The sequence below is a fragment of the Phocoena sinus genome, chromosome X (genome assembly GCF_008692025.1).
Source record: "Phocoena sinus isolate mPhoSin1 chromosome X, mPhoSin1.pri, whole genome shotgun sequence".
Classification (NCBI taxonomy): domain Eukaryota; kingdom Metazoa; phylum Chordata; class Mammalia; order Artiodactyla; family Phocoenidae; genus Phocoena; species Phocoena sinus.
In genome coordinates, this window is record NC_045784.1 from 36703519 (window position 1) to 36721780 (window position 18262).

An 18262-nucleotide genomic window follows, 5' to 3' on the forward strand; every position below is an offset into this window, starting at 1 on the left:
CGTGTGCCACAACTACTGAAGCCCACTCGCCTAGGGCCCGTGCTCCGCAACAAGAGAAGCCACCGCAATGAGAAGCCCGTGCACCACAATGAAGAGTAGCCCCCGCTCACCACAACTAGAGAAAGCCCGCATGTAGCAAGGAAGACCCAATGTAGCTACAAAATAAATTAATTAATTGAAAAAATAAAAAAGAGGACAGAGGAACATGTTAAATGATACCAAGAGGGTACAACAAGACAAATTTAGGGTATGGGACATTCTACAGGACAAAAGATGTGGTTTCTTTGGTGAATTAATGATATAAAAGGGAAAGAGAAAGGGGAAGGAAGGGTCATAGATTAAAAGAGACTTAAGAGATGTATTAACCAAAACAGTATCTGGATATTGTTTGGGTCTTGATTGAAACAAACCAATTCTAAAAAGTCAGTTTTGAGACAATCAGAATCATTTGAACACAGATGATATTAAAGAATTAGTGTTAATTTTGTTAGGTGTGATAGTTGTATTGTGTTCTAAAGTCTGTCTCCTGGTAGATACTTAAGTTTTTATGGGTGAAATTATATGATTTGCTTTAAAATACTATTGGGGAAAAATATGGAGGGGAATAAATGACTCAAGAAAGCTACAGGGGGCTTCCCTGGTGGCGCAGTGGTTGAGGGTCCGCCTGCCGATGCAGGGGACACAGGTTCATGCCCCGGTCTGGGAAGATCCCACATGCCGCGGAGCGGCTGGGCCCGTGAGCCATGGCCGCTGAGCCTGCGTGTCCAGAGCCTGTGCTCCGCAACGGGAGAGGCCACAACAGTGAGAGGCCTGCGTACTGCCAAAAAATAAAAAGAAAGCTACAGGGGTAATAACTGTTGAAGCTGAGTGATAGATAAACTGGGGCTCCTTAAACTTGTCTCTTTATTTTTGTGTATGTTATTAAGCTCTTAAGTTATTAAGCTTCAAACTCACCCTTCTATCCCTTTTGATTCTGGGGATGGATTTCTACCATCCACATTTCTGCTTTTCCAACTGCTCCCCCTCAGACTCTGACTATAGTGGGGTGATAGAGGGAGACTGCAGGGCTGGAGAAGAATGAAGGAACTTAAACTCCTTTCTGTCCTTCCTTGTTCCTTCCTGCCAGCTTTCTGCCTCTGTCAGCATCCCCCCAGGAGCATTTCTTCACTCCTAAACCAGCAGCGCCTTTCAGGTCTACAAGCTGAATCCAGTTTACAGTTTTCCAACATTCACAGAACGAGACTCATCAAACCCCCATCACAAACAGCAGCATGAGGTCTGGGTCCCAGCCCCATGGAGCCCATCCTCTAAGCTTCTAAGTTGTAATAATTCCATTCTCTTTCCTTTGTACCCAAGCCCTGGGGGTGGTAGCAGCTTTCTGCTTTCAACTGCAAGATACCTTAGAGCTCTTTTCACCATTTGAGTTACCTACTTAACAACTTTATGACTACTTCACATTTTTTAATTTGAAATCCTGCCTCTTCAAATAACTAATGTGGCTTCTGCCTTCTGACTGGTCCCTGACTGAAAGGTACACCCATCAGTCATTGGTTGAAGGCTGCTTCCAGGGAGGTTCATTCCCAGCATTTCCTATCAGCCACAGGGGTGGCAAAGTCGACACCTGCAGCAGGGCAGGCTCCAGTGGCAAGACAAAACCCTCAGGCAAAGTACTCCAGGAGCTAGCACTGGAAGTTGGGCCAGTGTGCACTAAAGTGATAACGGAGAGGGAACACGGGCGGGAGGGGTGTGGGGTGTGACAATGTTTGCTACACAGCCAAATGCCTTTATAAAAAATTAATTTCTCATTACATAAGCATTCATTATCTTTGAAAGACACTTAGTCATTAAGCATAAGGCTAAAGTCCTCTCAATCACCAACCCCCATCCTGATTCCCTTCTCTTCCTTCCTCCCTAGAGGTAACCACTGTTATCAATTATCATTTATTGGTACATGTGTTTTTCTACATATATATGAATATAAAACATACATGACATTATTTTGTATGTTTTCTTTTTATTTCGTAGTATACATGTCTTCTTGCAATTTGCTTTATTCACAAAACAATTTGTCTTGGAAGTCATTCCATATTATGACACGTAGATCCACCTATTTCTTTTTAACTGCTGCATAACATTCCCTAGTGTGCATATGCCATTGTTTATTTCACTCTCGGTCTATGTTCACAATTAACAAAATTCTATGATTAATATCCATGTCTCTGTGTCTTTGTACCGGTTTAGGAGTGTTTCTCTAAGTTAGATACAGAGTAGTAGAAATGCTGGGTCAGGGAGAACGCATATTTTTAAACTTGCATTAGATGTTAAAAATATGTCTTCCAAACTGTAGTTCCAATTTACAAGCTGTGATATTGTGGTTTATAATAAGAAGTATAGGACTTCCCTGGTGGCACAGTGGTTAAGAATCCGCCTGCCAATGCAGGGGACACGGGTTCGAACCCTGGTGCGGGAAGATCCCACATGCCTTGGAGCAACTAAGCCCGTGCGCCACAACTACTGAGCCAGCACTCTAGAGCCCGCGAGCCACAACTACTGAAGCCCATGCGCCTAGAGCCTGTGCTCCGCAACAAGAGAACAAGAGCCCACGCACCACAATGAAGAGTAGCCCCCGCTCGCCGCAACTAGAGAAAGCCCACGCAGAGCAACGAAGACCGAACGCAGCCAAAAATAAATAAATAAGTAAATTTATTAAAAAAAAAAAAAAAAGAAATATACAGTTGGTCTTCATCCTCATTTCTAGCAGAGTTCTTAAAATGCTTGGTGTTTCCTAAGTGATGAGAGCAACAAAAGTGTCTTTGTTATGTTAATGAGGTGACTCCAGAACTGCACCGAAGGATGGGGGCTGGTTGCCAGGGGAACCAACCTTGTGATTAGAGGGTTGGCACTTTCAGTCCCACCTTCTAACCCTGGAGGAGGAGAGGGAGGGGAGGGGAGCTGGAGGTTGAATCGGTTGCCAATGGCCAATGATTTGATCAATCTTGACTAAGTAATGAAGCCTCCTTAAAAACCCAAACTGGTAGGGTTCAGAGAGCTTCTGGGTCGGTGAACACGTGGTTATCTGGGGAGAGTGGTGCTCCTGGAGAGGACTTGGACGCTGCTCGTCCTTTCCCTACACCTTGCCCTAAGGATCTCTTCCATCTGGCTGTTCCTGAGTTATATCCTTTTATAATAAACCAGTGATCTAGTAAGTAAATTGTTTCTCTGTGTTCTTTGAGCTACTCTAGCAAATTAATTGAATCCAAGGAGGGGGTTATTGGAACTTAGCCAGTTGGTCAGAAGTACAGGTCACAACCTGGGCTTGCGACTAGTTTCAGAAGTTGGGGGGGTGGGGGTGAGGGTCAGTTTAGTAGGACTGAACCCTTAACCTGTGGAATCTGATGGTGTCTCCAAGTAGTGTCAGAATTGAGTTGAATTGGACACTCTCCTGGTGTCCGAGAATTATTTGGTGTTGTGTGGGAAGCACCCCCCTCCCACCAAAAAACCCACATGCATTCAAATTGGGTCCAGGAATCCAAGAATGGGTGTCAGTGAAGTGGGATTTGCTAGAACGGCCCTGTCTCATAGAAACTTGTGTTTCGCGAAGAGAAAGGATGAATGGGGGTGGGGAGGTACATCTAACCTTGTTGTTACAAAATTGTGAACTAGTTTTGGGCAGTCTTAAGGAATTTGCTATTCTGCTTCCCCTCAAGGGTCTTACAGATGCTAATTAAAAACTTTAGGTTAATTAACAAGAGAATGGGAAGACGCTGAGGGGAGAGGAGACTTTTCTTCCCTATTAGGTGGAAACTTTTAAATTGTTCTTAAGAAATAAGGTGAATATTGACTGGGGTGAAACAAAGAGGAATCACAAAGGAGAGTCCTGGGACTTCCCTGGCGAGCCAGTGGTTAAGACTCCGCGCTTCCACTGCAGGGGGCATGGGTTCGATCCCTGGTCAGGAAACTAAGATTCCGCAAGTCACGCGGCGTGGCCAAAAAAAGCACTAGAAATAGATGGAAATTCTGGAATGATAATTAAATAAATAATAGCTTTAAGGAAAAAAAAGAAAGGGAGAGCCTCGGGGACTCGTCCCAGTAGGGTGGGACTCTTTAGATGGTTATTAAGAAATGGGATGAATAAAATGGACATTGATGGGGTTAAAACAGAGATTTATTTTATTTATTTATTTTGACCGCGCCGTGCGGCTTGCGAGATCTCATTTCCCTGACCAGGGATTGAACCTGGGCCACGGCAGTGAAAGACCAGAATCCTAACCAGTAGGCCACCAAACTCCCCAAAACAAAGGTTTAACATAGCACTACCTAAGGTTGGGTGGGCCAAAAGGACCCCTACTTACCCCCAATATTAAAGGGCCCCAAACAAATCGGCTCTATTTACCCCAGTCTGGAGAAATTTAAAAATCTGGAAAGCAGGACTTCCCTGGTGGCACAGTGGTTAAGAATCCTCCTGCCAATGCAGGGGACACGGGTTCGAGCCCTGATCCAAGAAGATCCCACATGCCACAGAGCAACTAAGCCCGTGCGCCACAACTACTGAGCCCACGTGCCTAAAGCCCATGCTCTGCAACAAGAGAAGCCACTGCAGTGAGAAGCCCAGGCACCGCAACGAAGTGTAGCCCCCTCTTTCCGCAGCTAGAGAAAGCCCACGCGCAGCAACCAAGACCCAAGGCATCCAAAAATAAATAAATTAATTAAAAAAACAAATCTGGAAAGCAAACATCATAATGAGAAACATGACCAGTAATTGCTTGGGGCAGTACTTAGGCCTATTAATCAAGATAAAGATTGACAAAAGGGTCAGGGGCCCTAGGCTCGACCACTCACTGGGGTCCTAAAGCCTTTTACACAAGAGTGAGTAAAATGGTCAGGGGGTGGAGAAGAGAAGTTTCCAGTACTCATTGATATGAGAATCCCATGAACCCATCTGTGAAGCCCTTACTCAGGCTACAATTAGAAAGAGAGAAAGTAAAAATGTAGTGGTCGATAGAATCCTGAAAGTTGAAATGTGTAAGCAGGTATTATGTCAAGAAGTTGTGTCAGCTTTACCTGAAGGTTTTGTGGGAATGGCTAATTATGTTTGGCTGGGGAACACTTCCCCTCCCTAGTGCTGTAAACTCCAAACCTGTGGAAGAAGTCCTAAGAGAGGCTACACTTAGGAACATAATTGATGATGGAATTAAGGTAAATGTTTGTAGGAGAATTGGTATTTTGGAACAGGCTCTATGTGAAGTGGTGGTGTGTCTTTTACCTGATTGTGTCATGGGGATGGACATTGTATCTGACTGGGGAATGTTCCCCCCACCGAGGATTGTAGAACAGAAGGCACGTAACTCCACTCCTCGAGCAATATTAATGGCACTTGCTAAATGGGAACCAGTAAGACTGCCTGAGCCCGCACAGCGTGGAATAGAAGCTGGAGTGCCAGCAGGGACAAATCCTCTGTGCCATAGCCCTAAGTGGAATGTAGACTGGGACTTATGGCAAGAGTGCGTGAGCACTCCCGGCAACTGCAGGGACTTGGAACTAGAGAATTCCCATCTGAGGGCTATTTACTACCTTGTTATTGGGCATTATTAATTGAAGCTACCCCTATGACTGAAGGATATAAAATGATCTTGAAACCGGAAATACCCACAATGTCTCAGGTCATGTCAGAAACACTCTAACGGGGATGGAGTGCCCAGAAGAGTTCCAGAACAATATGGAAATGGGTCACACAGGATGTTGTTATTGGGAGAATGCAAGGAGTAGATAGGAGCAGGAAGCCTCTCTTCTCTTAGGATTGACTCTGGAACTGTGTGAGGAGCTGCTGGATTCTGTCGTCACTTGGACAGTGCCCTGTAAACAGCTCTCGACTGACAGAGCTGCTTGGTTTGTGGACAGCAGTTCCACAGTAAATGGACAACGTCCTTGATGGAGGAAGGTAAAAACAAATCAGCTTGGTGGGCTGAATTGCATGCTGATTTCCTAGCAGTGATGGAAGAATTGAGCAGTGGTAAAGCCCCTGTGTTTGGGTTTTTACTGACTCATGGGCAGCAGCCAATGGCCTGGCCATACAGTCAGACAGAGGGCAATGGAAACCTGGCCTATTAAAGGGATGCCCATATGGAAATCACTATGGGACTGTGAGGGGTGCATTAAAGGAGGACGTGTCGATGCTTGTCGGAAGAACCCCCTTCCAGGTTTGGGAGGTGACTGGAATCAACGAGCAGATATTCATCCCTGTGTGCTCGTTGGAGGTGGCCACCTGGGTCTGTGGGATGAGTGGACATGGGGACGCTGCAGCAACACGGAGATGGTCTGGATCTCCACGAAGTCTTCTTGTTCCCTCAGAGGCCCAAGATGCCAATGAGAGCTGTTCTGTTGAAATGCCCACGGTCACGAGACCCCTCCACAAGACCACCAGAGACAAGAGTCAAAGCCAAACGGCAAGGGTCATTTATTGCAGGTTCGAACCTGGACCTCCGCGCACTCGTTGCCGGTGACGCTAAGAGGTTCCGATGGAGTTTAGTACAGCTCTTTTATAGACAGGTACAAACAAGCTCGCGACCTTCAGGGGTGGGGGGTACTGATTGGCTAACTTTTAAACAAAGACATTAGTCACTGATTGGTTAACTTTTAAACAAAGACACTAGTCACCGTCTGATTGGTTGGATGGTTGCAAAAGGGGGTTCAGCAAGCATAGTTACAGAAGCGAGAGCGGCTGGTTAAGTTTCGGTTTCCTGAGGCTTTGTTTTTCAATTAGGAATACTTAAGATGGGGCCATAGTTACAAACAGTACAAACAGGAAGATCGATGCAATCCTAGCAGCACTACGGCCTAATGGCAGGGCATCAATTCAGTCCTATTTCTACCAAAGTAGAACATAGCCCTTCATTCCCCCTTCTTTCATGAACCAGAGGAGCCAATCTTGGGTCCTCAAGGCTCAGTTTCTTCATTTTCTAAGTCCTCGTATGGCTGATATTGTGATCTTAATACCATTAGCTGAGCTGTGTTTATTCTTTTTCGGACGAAATCCATGATTTTGTTGAATATACAGGGGCCTATAGTGAGGAGGAGAAGGAGGCATAGTAGAGGGCCCAGGAAGGGGAGGAGGAAGGGAAGCATCCCATGAAATCCTGACCAACGGCGGGCTAAGTCTTCCTGGAGCTGGTGAATTTTGTTTCTTACAATGCCTGATTTATTTGCATAAAAACAACATTTTTCTTTTAGAGCGAGGCATATCCCACCCTGTTCAGCTGTCAGCAAGTCTAAGCCCCTCCTATTTTGTAGGACCACCTCGGCCAGCGAATCTAATTGGTCCTGTAAGTCCTGAATGGTTCCAGAGAGGGCTTCTACATCTTCTATTAATTGTCTAGACAGCTGATTATAGGAGTGAAGGGAGACCCCAAGACCTGTACTCCCTGTGGCCACAGCTCCTGTAATTCCTAGTCCTACCAGGAGGGGTATGGCTGTAATGGCTCGTTTGGTTCTTCCTGCCCAAAGGTCAAAGCTGGGAATGGGCAATGGAGTGTCTCCCGAGATCAGGTCTACATTAGGGAGGAGGGTGGCTAGGTTGCAGACCCCTGTCCAGTTCTGGGGTAAATAGGTGTATGCTAGGTTATTTCCACAGACAAAGACAGTGGTGTTAGGACTACAGAGGGAGGAGTTTACGGGGATATACTGACTACATCCAGTAGATGAAAGGATTCCCAAGTCAATACTGGCGTTAGAGAGGGAATCGTTCTTGACAAAGCATGAGGTATTAAAGGTAGTTGAAAACTTTGAAAATTGTATGGGAAACGGCTCGGGGAGTAAAGTTGGGTTACATTGTTTGCTGATGTTTAAATTGGCGAAAATGGGGATAGCTATAGGGCGGGGCGGTCCTTGAGGAAGGCAGAGCCAGCAATCTTGTGCTAAGTTGGGGTTGGTGGTATTTAAAAGCGCAAAAGTAGCTTCTAGTATAGTCGTGGTTTGGGGGTCCAGTTCAGAGGGATTGACCTTAGGGCGAATTAGGGGGTGGTAGCTGAGCTGTGGGTACAGATCCTGATAGGCCTTTTCTATTTGTCTTCGGGTTTCTATCTGGCGCACTTCGTCTTGGGGCCCTCCACCATCTGACATATGTATGGGGGCCCTGGTATTCCAGCACACCGGGGTCCCGGGAGTGCCAATGCATCCAGCCTGAAGGTATTTATTATTATCACTAATGGTGGGACTTTTATTATTCTGTAGTGTGGCTGTGAAATAAGTCTTGTTATTGGTCCCTGTACATTGCTGGTAAGAGGAGTAGCACGTGCTATGCATTGATTCCTGAAAAGTAGAACAGGGGCAAATAGCTCGGGGGGGGGGGAGTGGTTTAGGCTTATGGTGGCATTGCCAGCTGGTTTTGACCCCGGTGCCTCCATATACCTGAACAAGGTATGCAGTTATTCCCCCACAATCCTGCATATGAGTATACCTACGGGGAACAACAGGAGTCTCGCTAGTACCTCCCCTGCACTCGCAGGGTGCACCATATAGTTGTTGCATTAAAGCATTCTTAGTGGGGGGGGGGGGTTGAATCCTCCCCTCGTGGCCCGAGGGTTGAGGGTTAGGACTGTCATTAGAGCTATCAGCAGTACCTTGGTCCTCATGGGGGAGGGTATGGCGTAAGGTCAGTTTGAGGGGATTGTCCTTACTCCGATCAACCGTCCAGGTGACGTCAGCTTTAGTGGACTTGATGAGGTCAGAAAGTGGGTCCACCGGCTTGACGTGGGTGTAATGGATCCAGGCAGCTATGCTGTCCACCTTGATGGCCGTCGGCGTTGTCAGGATGATCTGGTAAGGTCCTTTCCACCTGGGTTCTAGGGTCTCTTGTCGATGGCGTTTGACAAGGACCCAGTCACCTGGTTGGAGCTGGTGTGGAGTAGGCGGGGGTCCTGTTGTATATAGCTCTTTTAGTTTGGGCCAGATTGTCTCATGTATCCGCTGTAAGGCTTGGAGGGAAGACAGGAGATTATTTTCTGGGTCCGATTGGATAAGATTAGTCTTTAGGTTAGGGATAATAGGAGGAGGCCTACCATGTATTATTTCGTAGGGGGTAAATCCTAGCTTATAGGGGGAATTTTGCACCCTAAACAGAGCGTAGGGGAGTAGGACTACCCAGTTAGCGCCAGTCTCCATGGTTAATTTAGTCAAGGTCTCTTTTAGAGTTCTATTCATTCTTTCTACCTGTCCTGAACTCTGGGGGCGGTATGCACAATGTAATTTCCAATCAGCCCCAAGTATGGAAGCCAGATCCTGACTTACCTTAGAAACGAAGGCCGGCCCGTTGTCTGACCCTATCATAACTGGAAAGCCATACCTGGGCAGGATTTCTTCTAGTAGCTTTTTAGCTACTATTTGTGCTGTCTCATTCTTGGTCGGGAATGCCTCAGTCCAACCTGAAAAGGTATCTATAAACACCAGTAAATATCTATATCCATATTTGCCAGGCTTTACCTCCGTGAAGTCCACTTCCCAGTAGGCTCCGGGCTGGTTCCCTCTTTCCCGGATGCCAGCGGTTGGTGGGTGGGTGTTAGCATTATGGAGTTGGCAGACTGCACAGCCAGCAACCAGTCGTTCAGTTTTTTCGGAGACATTTTTAATTTTAAGTCCAGTCTGTCTGATGAGATCCTGTAGCCGTCGGGCGCCCAAGTGGGTGCTACGATGGATCCGTTCAAGGACCAAGGTTCCTAGTTTTTCTGGAAGGAGGATATTGTTCTTAGCGTCCCGCCACCATCCGTCTTTAACCTGGGTTAGAGGGAGTTTGTTTATCCATCTAATGTCATCTTCCGAGTAGTCGGGTTGGGGCGGTAATTCCCGGGGCCCTGGATCCAGCAGCTGTAGGGGAAGTAATGGTATTGGAGTGTATGCCGCCTTTCGAGCCGTCTGGTCTGCCAAATTGTTGCCCCGGGCGACTGGATTTGTGGGTTTTTGATGCCCCGGGCAATGTACAATGGCTAACTTTTTGGGTTCCCATATGGCCGCTAGCAAGGCCAGGATTTCCTCTTTGTTCTTGATGTCTTTGCCCTCTGCTGTGAGTAGTCCCCGCTCTCGGTATATTGCCCCATGTATGTGTGCGGTAGCGAAAGCATACCGGCTGTCTGTATATATGGTGGCTTTTTGGTCTTTGCTCATCTTAAGAGCTTGGGTCAGGGCAATTAATTCAGCTTTTTGGGCTGAGGTCCCTGGGGGGAGAGTCTTTGCCCATATCACCTCAGTTTCCGATGTTACCGCTGCCCCCGCATACCTCTGACCTTGCTGGACAAAACTACTGCCGTCAGTGAACCATGTGACTTGTGCATCTAATAGGGGCTGGTCACGTAGGTCTTCCCGAACCCCATGGATCTGAGCCAGTACCTCTGCACAATCATGGAGTGGGGAGTCTAAGTCTGGGTCAGGTAATAGAGAGGCAGGGTTTAAAGCCCGTGGTGGAGTGTAGCTGATTTTGAGAGGATTTAACAGTAGACCCTGGTAGTGGACCAATCGAGCATTGCTCATCCATCGGTCGGGAGGCTGTTTGAGAACCCCGTCGATGGCGTGGGGGGTGGTGACATGTAATTCCTGTCCCATAGTTAGTTTGTTGGCATCCTTTACCAATAGGGCTGTGGCGGCGATCACCCGGAGGCAAGGAGGCCAGCCTGCAGCCACGGGGTCCAATTTCTTCGATAGGTAAGCGATAGGCCTGGTCCAAGGACCGAGGGGTTGGGTCAACACGGCCTTAGCTATGCCTTTGTTTTCATCCACAAAGAGGTGGAAGGGTTTGGAGACATCAGGGAGACCCAGGGCGGGTGCGGATAGCAAGGCAGTTTTGATCTGCTGAAACGATTGCTCAGCCTCCTCTGTCCATTCAAAGGGCGTCTGTTCTTTGGTGGCTAAGTATAGTGGTTTGGCCATTTCAGCAAATTTGGGTATCCATAAACGGCAGAACCCAGCTGACCCCAAAAATTCTCTCACCTGTCGAGGCGTGGTGGGTCTGGGGATGCGGAGGACAGTCTCTTTCCGTGCATCTGTGAGCCATCGTTGCCCCCCTTTCAGTAGGTATCCCAGGTAAGTTACCTCAGGCCTGCAGATCTGCGCCTTTTTGGCAGAGGCCCGGTATCCCAGGGTGCCGAGAGTCTGTAGGAGGTTTCTGGTTCCCTGCAGGCAGGCTTCAGTGGTCCCAGCAGCTATTAAGAGATCATCAACATACTGCAGGAGGGTTATATTGGGGTTTTGTCTCCGGTACTCACTGAGATCCTCGTGTAGGGCCTCATCAAACAAGGTAGGTGAGTTCTTGAATCCTTGGGGAAGTCTGGTCCAGGTGAGTTGTCCGTTTATGCCTCTCTCGGGATCCGACCATTCGAAGGCAAAGAGTTCTTGACTTTTGGGTGCTAAGGGTAAACTAAAAAAGGCATCTTTGAGGTCCAGCACAGTATACCATTGTTTTTCTGGACTAAGGGCGCTCAAAAGAGTATATGGATTGGGTACGGTAGGATGGATGTCTATGACTCGTCTGTTAACTTCCCTCAGGTCCTGTACTGGGCGGTAGTCTTTACTGTTAGGTTTGCGGACTGGCAGCAGGGGTGTGTTCCAGGCCGACTGGCAGGGACGCAGTATACCTAGGTCAAGAAGCCGGCGAATATGTGGAGTGATACCAGTTTTGGCCTCTATGGGCATGGGATATTGTCGGACACGTGCAGGATCTACCCCTGGTTTGATTTCTATGAATAGGGCTGGGCGATGTTTGGCTAGTCCCATCCCACCTGTTTCTACCCATGCTTCGGGGAATTGCTGAAGCCATGACTTTATATCTTGATTTTGGGAGGGTGGTTCCTGGTGAAGTCGGTACTCATCTTCCAAGTTCAGGGTGAGCACAGATATGGGTTGGTTGTGAGGGTCTGTCATGATCGGCCCCTCTGACCGAAAATGAATTTGCGCTCCCATTTTAGTAAGTAAGTCTCTCCCCAGTAAGGGGCAAGGGCTATCGGGAATGACCAGAAAGGAGTGGGTTACTTTTCCCGTGCCCAAGTCTACAGTTCTCTGAGTGGTCCAGGGGTAACGTTTAACTCCCGTAGCTCCCTGGACCCAGGAGGTTTTGTCAGAAATTTTCCCGTGGGGCTTAACCAAGACCGAATGCTGTGCCCCTGTAACCACCAGGAATTGGACTGGTTTCCCCTCCACTTGTAGGGTTACCCTGGGTTCGGGGAGGGGGTCCGAACCCTGTCCCCCCTACTCTGCATCATGTGTAAACAGGACTGGGGTGGTGGCCTTCGGTTGCCATTGCCCCTGGTTGGGGCGCGGCTGCCTTTTTTTGGGGCATTCCCGAGCCCAATGGCCTTTTTCCTTGCAATAGGCACATTGATCTCTGTCCAATGGTCGCCTGGGAGGTCGAGTGGCTGGGGGGCCCCCTTGATCTTTCTGAACAATGGCGGCCAGGACCTTAGTCATTTTCTCAGTGGCTTTAAGTTGTCTATCCTCTGGGGCGTCTCGGTTATTAAAGACGCGCTGAGCAATACGGAGTAGGTCCTGTATCTGTTTGCCCTCCAGATCTTCTAACTTCTGGAGTTTCTTTTTAATATCAGGGGCTGCCTGGTTAACGAAGGACATTACAACGGCAGCCTGATTTTCGGGGGCCTCTGGATCCATAGGGGTATATTGCCTAAAGGCTTCCATTAATCTTTCTAAATAAGAGGAGGGACTTTCTGTTTTACCTTGTACAATTGAATATACCTTGGCCAAATTAGTGGGCTTGCGCGCGGCAGCCCGGAGACCCGCCATTAGAGTCTGGCGATAAATGAGCAGTCGTCCCCTACCTTCTCCGGTGTTGTAGTCCCAATCATCCTGCGGGGGGCGAGTTAAGGGAAAGGCTGCATTAATAAGATCAGGGTTAGCGGTGGGTTGACCATCATCTCCAGGAACCAGTTTTCTTGCCTCCAGCTGGATTCGTTCTCGTTCCTCGGTAGTGAACAGGATCCGGAGAAGCTGTTGGCAGTCATCCCAGGTGGGCTGATGGGTAAACATAACACTATCTAGAAGAGCTATCAAGTCTTTAGGATTATCAGAAAAACGAGCATTCTGGGTTTTCCAATTATATAAGTCACTGGTAGAGAATGGCCAATATTGGAGTCGGGGGTTCCCTGTCTCATCGGGAGGGCCTATTTCTCGTAGGGGTAGGGCTGTGGTGGAATCTGGATGGCGGAACCCTGGGTCGCGCTGAGTGCGTCCACGGGTGCGTCCAGCCGGCCCAGGGGAGTTATTTTCATTGGGCAGGAGGGCCGGCAGTGCCTCTGCCTCTCGCTCCTCCGGTTCTGACCTGGGTGGCCTCTCGGGAGGGGCCACAGGAGGTTCTTCCAAGGGGAGAGGAGCAGGGTCAGGAGCAGGAAGGGGGACCGGTTGTGGGGCCAAAGGAGGATGTTGATATGGAGGGGGTTCTATGAGAAGGAGGTCTTGGCTGTCAGAAAGTATGGGTGCGGTTGAGGTCTGAGGCTTGGGAGGTTTAGTTGGTCGGGCCGTAAGGATCTTATATGTCCCTGATGACAAAAAGGGGGCCATCCAGGGAGGTGGGTTTTCTACCAGGTCCTGCCATACCAAGATGTAGGGGATTTGGTCCGGATGGCCTTCTTTCCCTGGTAAGAAAACTCTAGATTTAATTTTTAGGACTATAGGAAGACAAAAGGTACCCTCGGTGGGCCAACCAACCCCGAAAGTTGGCCATTCAGAGCGGCAGAAGGTAATAAGTTTTCTTTTCCGGATGTCCAGACTGAGATCGTGTCCTCGGGATTTCACATCCCCAAAATTAGTGAGAAGGAGGGAGAGAGGGGTACTCTGTGTTTGGCCCATGTTTAGGTCCTGGAAGAGGTTGGTTAGAAAAGGTTATTCTGAAAACGAAAGTGATTAAGAGCAGTCCCAATAGCGGAGCCTGTAAAAGGAGGAAGGGAGGTTATCGCGTGCGCGCTTCAGATGGGCTATCAACCCCCAGATGGGTCGCGGTGGACGTCTCCAACCACGCCCGACTAGGTGTCCTATAGCGCGTCCGCCAGGACTGTCCTAGTCCCCAAAACAGAAGGTACCTTGAGCCAGCTTACTTACCGATCGGTTGTCAGCGATGACCCGTTGACCTGATGTCTGGTGGGCTTGGGGGCATCCCGGACGAGCCCCCAAATGAAATGCCCACGGTCACGAGACCCCTCCACAAGACCACCAGAGACAAGAGTCAAAGCCAAACGGCAAGGGTCATTTATTGCAGGTTCGAACCTGGACCTCCGCGCACTCGTTGCCGGTGACGCTAAGAGGTCCCGATGGAGTTTAGTACAGCTCTTTTATAGACAGGTACAAACAAGCTCGCGACCTTCAGGGGTGGGGGGTACTGATTGGCTAACTTTTAAACAAAGACATTAGTCACTGATTGGTTAACTTTTAAACAAAGACACTAGTCACCGTCTGATTGGTTGGATGGTTGCAAAAGGGGGTTCAGCAAGCATAGTTACAGAAGCGAGAGCGGCTGGTTAAGTTTCGGTTTCCTGAGGCTTTGTTTTTCAATTAGGAATACTTAAGATGGGGCCATAGTTACAAACAGTACAAACAGGAAGATCGATGCAATCCTAGCAGCACTACGGCCTAATGGCAGGGCATCAATTCAGTCCTATTTCTACCAAAGTAGAACATAGCCCTTCACTGTCAGCAAGAGAGACAGAGAGTGCGGAGGGCTGCGTGGCAGATTCTGGTGGGAAGGCCTTGACCATAGCTGGCAAGTGAGGCTGAGGCTGGAAGCGCTGGGGGCTCCAAACGGGTCCTGACAGGCACGATGCTGACTCTGGCCTGGGCTGTGCATACCCGGCGGTAGATGCAAATGCTCAGGGTGTCAGGAAAGAACCCGAACACAAGATAGCGCACCAATTTGGACATCCGAGCATCGTTTCTTCAGACCAAGGAGCACAATTCACCAGCTCATAATGTCCTAGGATGGACAGTGAGGTATCTCTTCAGAGTTTGATAGAGAGTCAAAAGGGGCAGTTAGAACAGTGGTGGTCTATAACGGGGGATAGAAGCCTGAAGGGCTGGCTTCCACGCCTTCACCACTCACACGAGTGGGGCTTTCCTCACTGGGTAGATTTCTCTGTTTTTCTGGTGGATCTGGGGGGAAGGGGAAGGTGCTGGTATTTTTTCTCCCCACATCACTTCAGCTTTTTCTTCTCCCTACTTGATGTAGGGGTCACAGGACCAGGGCTGATTCCTGAGCAAGAAACTGTAACTGTGTTTTTAACCTCTGTGTCAGAATTCCTGAGGGCCTGACGGCGCAGGATGTGCCTTCACCCCATCTGACAAAATTGGGATTAATAGTGAATGCAGCTATATTGCCTGGAGGTAAAGATAGCCCGCTAGTTCTGTGCCTGTGTAACTTTATCTGACTAGATGTGCACTGAGGGGGAGGCGCTTTCTAGACAAGTATTGCTGCCTGCGATCTAGACAAGCACTGTGACCGAACCTAATGTCCCTTCCAAAGGTAGGAAAATTTAGATATAAATGGAGAGAAGGAAAAAATTGTAGCTGAGGGTAAGGGAATGACTAAATAAATGGGTTATGTAATGAGGGACATCCAATATTATGTTAACATCTCAAAAGAGGCTCAGAGCAAGAGGTGATATTGTCTCATACCAGATGCCTGAAAGGATGAAGCCATATACTGCTGGCACCACTCCTGCTTTTGGAACCTGACAAGATCAAATTGAACATTGCAAACCTGAGTGGCCTCTCCCCGTGAGACATTTTCATACGATCTGATGCTGGATTGGGTATTTATTAATGACTGAATGGGATTCTAGTAATGGGCCAGTATCTTTTGACTTTTATGATTGTTTTGCTGTAGGGATCCATATCTGAAGATGGATAGATATCTTTGGTCCCCAATTCTGGCAGTTACTAAAACCTTTGGAACTTCCTAAGTGATGAGAGCCACAAAGGTGTCTTTTATTATGTTAATGATGTGGCTTTTGTACCTAAGAATGGGGGTTGGTTGCCAGGGGGACCAACTTTGATCAGAGGGTTGGAACTTTCAGTCCCACTTCCTGACATCAGGGGAGGAGAGGGGACCTGGAAGTTGAATCCATCGCCAATGGCCAATGACTTAATCGATCGTGCCTGTGTAACGAAGCCTGCATAAACATCTAAAAGTACAGGGTTCAGAGAGCTTCCGGGTTGGTGTACATGTCGAGACATGGGGAGAGGGCTGAGCCTAGGGAGGGCATGGAAACTCTGCACCCTTTCCCCACACCTTGCTCTATGCATCTCCTCCATCTGGCTTCCTGAGTTGTAGCCTTTTATAATAAACCAGTGATCTAGTGAGTAAAATGTTCCTCTGAATTCTTTGAGCTGCCCTAGCAAATTAGTCGACCCCAAGGAGGGGGTTGTTGGAACCAAGCCAGTTGGTCCGAAGTACAGGTCACAACCTGGACTTGGGACTGGTGTCTGAACTGAGTTGCCAAGGAGGGCATGGTTGGGACCTCCAATCTATAGCCAGTTTGTCAGAAGCACAGGTAACAGCCCGGGCTTGTGACGGCATCTGAAGTGGGGGTGGGTTGGAGGCAGTCTTGTAGGACTGAACCGTCAACCTGTGGAATCTGATGCCGTCTCTGGGTAGATGGCGTCAGAACTGAGATGACCTGAGTTGCATTCTTGGACACCCTGCTAGTGTCCGAGAATTGCTTGTTTGTTTGGGGAAACCTCCCCACATTGGAAATTGGATCTCAGTGCACCTAAAAGGCAAGAGTACTAGGAGGGTGCCAATGCCCTTCTCACTACCGGACTCAGTAGAGCTGCCTTAGCCTACATTTCCCATCTGGGACTGCCCTGGGCCCCTTTAGCAGAGGATAACCCAGTGGGGAGAAACCTAGCTGTTCACCCCAAACACCCCACAAACCACCAGGCATCTTCTGCACCCTACTGTCCATGGGGCTACCAGGGCAGGACTAACTGTAATGCCGCAGGAGACACCAAAGGGGTGTCTTCAGAGTGGCAGCAGTGTCTGTGGTGTCCCCTGAGAGTAGTCTCAAAGAGACTGTTGATATGGGCTTGTTCCTGGGCCTATGGCACAGCCCCCTAACTACTCCAGGAAATAATGACAGTAAGTCCACTACATACAAACGAGTTCTGTTCCGAGAGCACGTTTGTAAGTCCAGCAAAGCTAGCCTAGGTACCCAACTAACACAATCGCCTATATAGGACTGTACCGTAATAGGTTTATAATAGTTTTTACACAAATAATACACGAAAAACAAAAAAATAAACATTTTTACTCTTACAGTACAGTACCTTGAAAAGTACAGTAGAGGATGCACGCACGTGACAGTGGACGCCAGACACGTGAATTAGCGTGGAATGCACGTTTGCATCTTTGAAAGTTCGCAACTTAAAGGTTTGTATATAGGGGACTTACTGTAGTTACATTTGGGGGGCTCAGAAGTCCTTGCTTGATGCCGGGGCAGAGTGATTAGGTTACCCATAGCTTTTGTTTTATGCCACTAACAATGGACCCTGTGCCAGTGGGAGTGGCATCTGCAGGAGAAAAGCTAGACCTAGGGGTTTCTTTCAATTACCCCTAGGCATACCTGGGGCTGGGATCCACGGTGTACTTGGCCATGTCAATATCTGGAAAAAAATTTTTTTTCAGGCAGGGGAAACAACAAAGGCCTAAGATCTGAGGTGAGAATATGCTTATCATGCTGAAGGAATGGTCCGAAGGCTGGTTGATTGGAATACAGAGTGAGGGGGGCAAGTGGGATATGGGGTCAGAGATAATGATGGAGATTGGAGAGTACATCAGCTTTCCAGCTCACTCCTGCCCAAGGGTTGTTTTAAACCTCCAAGCTTTTCCAGACTGGGCTCTTGGTTTCTTTGGCAATTCAATTCCCTCAAACCTGGGTAGGCCTCTGATCTTTTTGCTTCTAGGCAGCTTCCCGTTCCGTAACCATATTCAAAGTTCTTTCCTAGACATAATTAAGTCTGCTTTATGTATTTGCCTCCTTCTTCCCATGCTTTTCCCTTTTCAAATGAATGGTGGCTATCTTGCTGCCGTCTCAAAAAACAGGCTCAGATAAGAACGAGGGACACCACCACCCTTAATCTGATTTAAAAAAAGAATTTTTAAAAGTTGAAATATAGTTGATTTACAATGTTGTGTTAGTTTCAGGTGTAGAGCAAAGTGATTCAGTTATACATATATATATTTTTTTATAGGTTATTACAAAACATTTAGTGTTTTTGTTTTTTG

The 18262-nt window shown here is 48.0% G+C and overlaps 1 protein-coding gene across 1 annotated transcript; it reads right to left on the reverse strand.

Annotated features, from left to right (window-relative positions):
- Positions 1 to 6130: 6130 nt before the first annotated feature.
- LOC116747061 lies at positions 6131 to 17632 on the reverse strand. The gene is made up of 5 exons (XM_032618890.1): positions 17601 to 17632; positions 14736 to 14914; positions 12325 to 13343; positions 7245 to 12225; positions 6131 to 6375 (listed from the first exon to the last, which is right to left on the reverse strand). The coding sequence occupies exons 1-5, from the start codon at positions 17630 to 17632 to the stop codon at positions 6131 to 6133; spliced, it is 6456 nt and encodes a 2151-aa protein (XP_032474781.1).
- Between the last annotated feature and the right edge of the window lie 630 nt (positions 17633 to 18262).